This window comes from Mastigoproctus giganteus, chromosome 2 (assembly GCF_048544385.1).
Source record: "Mastigoproctus giganteus isolate SK-2022 chromosome 2, ASM4854438v1, whole genome shotgun sequence".
NCBI classification, from domain to species: Eukaryota; Metazoa; Arthropoda; class Arachnida; order Uropygi; family Thelyphonidae; genus Mastigoproctus; species Mastigoproctus giganteus.
Window position 1 is genome coordinate 99196396 of NC_143576.1, and position 7844 is coordinate 99204239.

General features: G+C 36.0%; 1 protein-coding gene across 1 annotated transcript in view; it reads right to left on the minus strand.

The window, feature by feature from the left end:
- Positions 1–7844, minus strand: part of LOC150089458 (uncharacterized) — a 48564-nt gene that overhangs the window by 30394 nt on the left and 10326 nt on the right. Inside the window, exon 3 of the mRNA XM_090368607.1 lies at positions 2674–2762. Coding sequence (XP_090224733.1) covers positions 2674–2762 — 89 coding nt within the window. The remainder of the gene's footprint in view (positions 1–2673; positions 2763–7844) is intronic.

Here is a 7844-nt window from a genome sequence, read left to right on the forward strand (position 1 = left end):
AAGGCTTAAGTTTTGCAGATTACAGTGTCTGGAGACTAGGCACCTGTGAGGTGATCTGATTGAGGTGTATAAAGCCTTGAATGGGTTGTGCATGCTCAATGCTGTTGGGATTCTTCCTCTTGCTCAGAATAATCACCTGAGAGGCATAAATTGAAATTGAGAAAAGACAAGTTGTAGGATAGATGTGCGAAAGTTTGCCTTTAGCCAGCGGGTAGTTGGTTGGTGGAACAGACTTCCATCTTTTGTTGTGGAAGTTGATAACCTAAATAAATTTAAGGCTGAGCTGGACAGGTATTTGGAATGAATGGAGGGGTGAAATGGAGATTTTTGTTTTTTTTTTTTTGGCTGATGCTGCATAAGCTTGCTTTCTTGCATCATATGCCTCTACTTTTTCCTGGTGATTGCAAAAGGATTATGCAATCACCAGGAAAACCAAACGACACAAACAGCAGAGTACTATAATATGCTTCAGCCTATGATTCAAATTCTAAAAAGTAATTCTAATAGATGATTCTTCTTGTACCTCACTGCTGTATAATAACTGATTTTAAGTTAGACACAATGCAAATTAAATGACCCGACACCTATGGACACCCCTCCCCTCCTTTCAAAACATGCATTCTGCCTGGTTTTCTCAAGGAACAAATTGTCAACCATGAGAACTCCTTTTATAATACACAGAAAACATTGTACAACAAAACAACGTTCCAATTTTCAATAAAAGCAAATTTTAGGACATTTGTTATGATCAGAGACTGATGAATGCACAACAAATTTTGAATTCGTCTTCTTTATAATTTCTGTATTTGATAGGTTCCAGTTCAAATTACCTGTATTATGAGAAAAAGGGGAAATTTACTCTTTCAAGCAGTTTTTCCCATATCATACATATTCTGTTTTAGGTAGGTTTTGCAATATAAATATGTTAAATAGCTTCTAGAATTACTATCTTGATCTTTTTCCATTTAGTGTTTGTCCTCATCAGAACTGACAAATAGCCCACTAAATAAAAGTCAAATGATACCCAAAAAAATGAAAAAAATTAAAAAAAATTAAAAGCACTCTTTACATTTGATAATAATTGTTTTAACTACATCCCACATTTTAATAATATCACTGCCAAGGGAATTATCTAGCAATAAGCAGATCAATGATATACAGTAGATAAGTGAAGGCACTGAGCTTGGCAACTTCTAACAGGAAGTCATCACAGGATGATATATTAGCAATCAATCTGTTTGTGTTATTGCAGCAAGGCTGTAACACCCTACACAGTTGATGTAATCACCAAATGGACACGTCATAGGCTACTACAGCCAGTAAACTTTCAGGTAGATTACAGAAATTGATAGAAAGAAACTATGGAATGCTCAGAGTGGAAACTATCTTGTTTGGTCCTTATCAAATACTGTCGTCCATGAGTTCAGGAAGACCACATGAAATGATACTAGTCTAACAGCTTTGCATAGGGACCTTCACCGCACCGTATTTTATGGAAAAGCACAAAACCCAACATCATTGCACAGCAACTATTTTCTTGGTGCATAATTTGGTGATTACATCAAATGTAAAGATGCATTATTGAGTGACATTTTTCCAGGTTTTCCAATCTGATGCAATTATTGAGTCCAGTGGATTCTTGGATAATGTTATTTATCAAAGTGTGTCATCCTAATTGAGAAGTCTAGCAGAGGTGTTGTCATCTCTTGGAGCTGTTTCTCATACTTTAGGCTTGAATCATTAGTCTTCAATCTTGGAACAATGAATGCCATGTAGTGAACTTGGGCCAATTCCACCGTTCCTAGACTGAAGCAACATGCATCGCATCACATCACACTACACACAGCCTGTAGCACCTTGGTTCTAAGATAAAGCATGAAAGAGCTCCACTGGCCTGCTCAGAGCCCTGACTTTAACCCCACCGAACACCTTTGGAATGAACTGGAATGTTAGCTTCAGACCAGAACAAAGGAATCAGCAGCTGAATTCACTAATATGTTAATAGAGAAATGAACGAAAATGTCACCTTCCTGTTATTAAAAATCCAAAGAGAATACAAGCGTGCAATTAAAAGAACCAAAAGTTGGCTGACACATTATTAAATATCATATCAATAAAAGGTTTTTTGAAACATGCAGGTAACTAGTTTCTTTCAGCAATATAGTGTCAGCAAAGTATAAGTATGCTATATATTTTCAAGTGAGACAAGGGTCTTATTATGTTAGTAAGCAAACTTGTACAACTAAAGTTCTATGAATTCCACTCTTATCAGAATCGAAGACCATAAGTATATTAATTTTTAAAATGTGTGTGTGCATGCGTGCGTGTGTGCCCCCCCCCCCTCAAGCTGTGATTTAATCTAAGCATTCCCATTATATGCTATAAAGTTGAGAAATATTGACCAGATCTTTTCAAAATTTTGATGAATTAATGGCTCGAATAACATAAGTGGCATTATTAACAATCTCTCATTATTGCCACAAATTTAATTGATAACAGTTAAAACTCATTGCACATGTGTAATGACAAGTGTCGAAAAAGATTAGTCAATAAGATATTCTTTTTTGGACAAATTATAAACATATCCTTAACTTCATTACACAAACATTTAGAATTAAGTAAGCACACTTCAACAGATTGGCTTGAAAGATATAAAAATACAGAGGTACTCACACAGTCACTACACCCCTGATGTTATTCTGGAAGATAATGTTTCTGTGGTAGATAGAATAATTATGCTGGGATTTAAAAAACCTCGGCAGCTAAATGTAAAAAATCAAAGCATAATTTTGAGAACTAGACCGCTGACATTTTATTAATATATTAAAATTTCCTTAATATGGTTTAAGGGACATATTAAAAACTGATATTAAAAATTGTGACAGTAAAAAAATAATAATAAAAAATAAAAAGCGGTTCTTGATTTTTAAATAAATATCACTGCAAATAACCTGAAAGAGTTCATTTGTTCATTTTTAAACTAACACCTGCTTCCTCAACTTTATAATGTGATACTAAAATACAACCACCTACCTAATATTGTTGGGCCTCCATGGGCTTGCAGAACAGCTTGCATGCACCATCATCATCTTGCAGATGTTGTAAGGTTCTTAAACACATCTGGAGATACGAATCACCAAGCTACCTGTAGAGCATCTTGCAATCATCTCACATTGGAGGGTGGCAGATCTACATGACTGAAAATGACCTCACCCCACAGATTTTTGATGGGGACTTAACCGAGGGAATTGGGCCACTGCATGATTTTGTCAGGGTTCAGCAAAATGATTCCTGCATACATCTGGTCCAGTTGCATAGTACATTACCATGCTAGAATTCACTACAAATTTATAATGTATGTGTGCACAGTCAGCAATGATACCATGCTAGAGCTCTGCCATCAAATGCTGACCACACCACCATATCCTTACATTCTATCAGGTGACCCAGGTTATCTCAGCAAAAATATTCCCTGAAACAGAGTGCCATCAATATCTCAATACCAGACTGCAATGTTGACACCATGCATTTGGAATCCATCTCTTCTTATCATTTCTATACATTGGTACCTTTCCAATGATACAAGAGGAAACCCAATTCATCAGACCACTATACCTTATTCCAGTCATCCAGTGTCCATCTACAGTGTTCAAGGCACCAGGTGAAATGCAGATGACATACAGTCAACAGGTATGTCAAGTAGTCCATCTACTATGATAACAATGGAGAGTAAATTGAATATCTGTTGCATGGTGCTCTAAACTAATCCCCCCACTGCAACACAGAACAACTCTGAACACAGTCATCCCAAAATGACCATCCTTCTGATCCACCTGAGCTGCTGCAGTTCGCTTTCATCCTGTTCACTGACCATCAGTTATGCAACCAAGGTTTTATGAAAGCTAGTTGTTTTGACCCTGGTCTGCCATTCCTGGTATGCTTGCACAACAGCAAGTTGGAAAAAGTTGTATTAGACATACTTTTAAAGATGAATACCCAACCCCTACCTTTTACCAATAATCATGCTTCACTGATAGTCTTCACATTATGGCCCCTTTCCATGTTCATCACATGTAACGTTAAATGACAGCTGTACATGCACTACCCAGTCAAAACGTTATGACCAGCCTCATGTTCTAGCAATCAGCTGTTCCTCCCTGCCTAATGGCATACATGTCATGGTGAGAACCAGTAAATGTTATACAGGACGTTTGTATCATGTGGTCCACACAAAGTACCTGATCAACATGGGCAAAGGATGTGATCTGACAGATTTTGAAAAGTAGGCTAGGTGAATGTAGGCTGTTCCATCTTGCCTTGTGTAAACTGATAAATGAAAAATGGTGGAATGGCTGATCATGGCCTTTAACCAGGGTATGCTTTTAAAATTGGGTGACCAATGGTGTTTCCAAAATAACAATTCAACAAACCCTCCTCTGTATGGGCTTTCAAGGAAGGTGCCCAGTCAAGGTACAGCCACCCATCATCAATGATGCCTACAGTCTGGATCTGAACAGCATCACAGGACCATTGACAATTGGGAAAAAAATGCCTTTTTCAACAAATCACATTTCCTGCTATGCCATGTGAATGGTAGATGAAAGGTATAGAATCAACTGTGGAGGAAATCACTCATATGTCCTGGTCCAACAAACAAACATGTGGTGGCAGTGTTTTGGTATGGAGGATGTTTTTTTGGAAATCTCTTGGAGCCTTTTATCCCTAAACTACAATCTGCATGCTAAAAACTGCCTATCCATTATGGCAGAATAAAGGTGACTGTCTACACAGGTGTGCTCCAGCTGAATAATGCACCCTGCTGGTATTGTTCCTGAGTAGCTTTCCATACATAAAAGTGACTACAAAATTTGACTTTCAGCTGCTAACTTGGTGGCCAAATTCCCTGGATGTGAATTCTGATAGAACAGTTCTGGGTTTACGTGGATCAACAGATTCGGCATTTAGATCCTTCACTATGGATATCCAAGTGCATGGTACAGTTACTTTCTGTAACATTCTGAGGCCTTATACAGTCCATGCCTCACCACATATAACAGCAAGACTGGCAGCAAGAGGAAGACTAACCCACTATTAAGTAGATGGTCATAATATTTTGAGTGGACGGTGTATATGCATCAACTTGATTGTGTTTGCCTCGCTGACTTTTATTACAACGATTTAGTCCACTTTCTCCTATTAGATTAGGTGGATTAATTTCTATGTCCTTTCAGGATACTGTAAAAAACTTTTAAACAAAAAAAAAAAAAAAGTAGTAAGGGCAAGTGGAGCAAGGCCCACAGGATGGAAGAGGCCTGAAAAGAAATTTAATCATACTGTTAACAATATTAATAATCCACTCCATATAAGACATATCTTATATCTTCTTGCAAGATGTAAGACAGAACTGAGTTTTAGAAAGATTGAAATTAACTACATTATCTTCCCCTTAACAAATCCATACTGTGACTGCAATACAACAACACTGTCTAGATGATACTGCATTACTTCATTATACAGTGACACCATTATTTCCCTGGAACAGAATTCAAGCTAACAGATCTGTAATTATTCATGTCTCCCTTTGATCCCCCTTTGTGAATTTGAGAAACATTTATACAATGACATACTGGAGAAATACTTTTGCACAACAAAATATTCATCTTTACAAGGTGCAAGAGGAGCACCCAGCCCTTTGTCCATGGATCTCTGATTCACTTTTATATATATATATATATATATATATATATATATATATATATATATATATCTCTGATAATTAAAATAAATATGATATTTAAAATAAAAACATCAGCCAGTAGTACGGCAATAATGCAGAGCGAAACGAAACATAAAATAATATAAAATAAACAAACAGGGAAGGGAAAGTAGGACAAAAGGTAGTCGATAATCCCCTGTATAATTTAGTCAATTAAGTCATTAAACCCAATTAATAAAACATGATGTAAATTTAAAATAATGCCAATTATACATAATTTAGCGGAACCCCCTCGAAGGTACCATTTCCAAAAGACGTGAAATATCACCAAAAAAGGGTTAAAGAAACTACCAAAAACTAAAATATCAAAATAATAGACTGACCATCATGCCCCATATCGACAGAGGACCACGAGGCCAATAATGGTCATGGAATCGCTGCATTTCAATCGTCATACAAATCATCGCAAAGGCGGAAATATCGAAGAACCAAACCACACCTCCATTCTCCGATAGATCAACCAATGCAAAGGATTTGCATGGCGGTGGTCCTTATGCAGCGAAAAATAATCTATAGAACAGACAGCACTCTAGATCAGAGCCACACCACTGACATAATGCAAGCTTAACCAGCTTATATAATAGAAAGGAAAGAAATAGATGGCGGCACAGGCGCTGCTTATTTAGCATATCAACCCACTACTACCATTAATTTATATTATGTGAGGTAAAAGTTAGGCAAAAGTGATAAAAATAAATAAATATGGCTATGTAGCTATCATTAGAGGCAGCAAATGCACATCCTCCACATGATGCCTAATTATATCTGATAATTAAAATAAATATGATATTTAAAATAAAAACATTAGCCAGTAGTACGGCAATAATGCAGAGCGAAACGAAACGTAAAATAATATAAAATAAATTTTATATTATTTTACGTTTCGTTTCGCTCTGCATTATGGTCATGCAAAATAAATTATAAAATAAATTTTATATTATTTTACGTTTCGTTTCGCTCTGCATTATTGCCGTACTACTGGCTGATGTTTTTATTTTAAATATCATATTTATTTTAATTATCAGATATAATTAGGCATCATGTGGAGGATGTGCATTTGCTGCCTCTAATGATAGCTACATAGCCATATTTATTTATTTTTATCACTTTTGCCTAACTTTTACCTCACATAATATAAATTAATGGTAGTAGTGGGTTGATATGCTAAATAAGCAGCGCCTGTGCCGCCATCTATTTCTTTCCTTTCTATTATATAAGCTGGTTAAGCTTGCATTATGTCAGTGGTGTGGCTCTGATCTAGAGTGCTGTCTGTTCTATAGATTATTTTTCGCTGCATAAGGACCACCGCCATGCAAATCCTTTGCATTGGTTGATCTATCGGAGAATGGAGGTGTGGTTTGGTTCTTCGATATTTCCGCCTTTGCGATGATTTGTATGACAATTGAAATGCAGCGATTCCATGACCATTATTGGCCTCGTGGTCCTCTGTCGATATGGGGCATGATGGTCAGTCTATTATTTTGATATTTTAGTTTTTGGTAGTTTCTTTAACCCTTTTTTTGGTGATATTTCACGTCTTTTGGAAATGGTACCTTCGAGGGGGTTCCGCTAAATTATGTATAATTGGCATTATTTTAAATTTACATCATGTTTTATTAATTGGGTTTAATGACTTAATTGACTAAATTATACAGGGGATTATCGACTACTTTCCCTTCCCTGTTTGTTTATTTTATATTATTTTACGTTTCGTTTCGCTCTGCATTATTGCCGTACTACTGGCTGATGTTTTTATTTTAAATATCATATTTATTTTAATTATCAGATATAATTAGGCATCATGTGGAGGATGTGCATTTGCTGCCTCTAATGATAGCTACATAGCCATATTTATTTATTTTTATCACTTTTGCCTAACTTTTACCTCACATAATATATATATATATGATCAATTCACATATTTACAGTGAGATATGGAAAGAGTACAATCCTCCCACTTTGTCCTTATAAAAGTCAGGAACTGTGATTCACTTATATAACTGACACTGTCATGTAAGTGAATTATAGTTCAAATTTTATATAAGGGTAAAGAGGAACAATACACCTC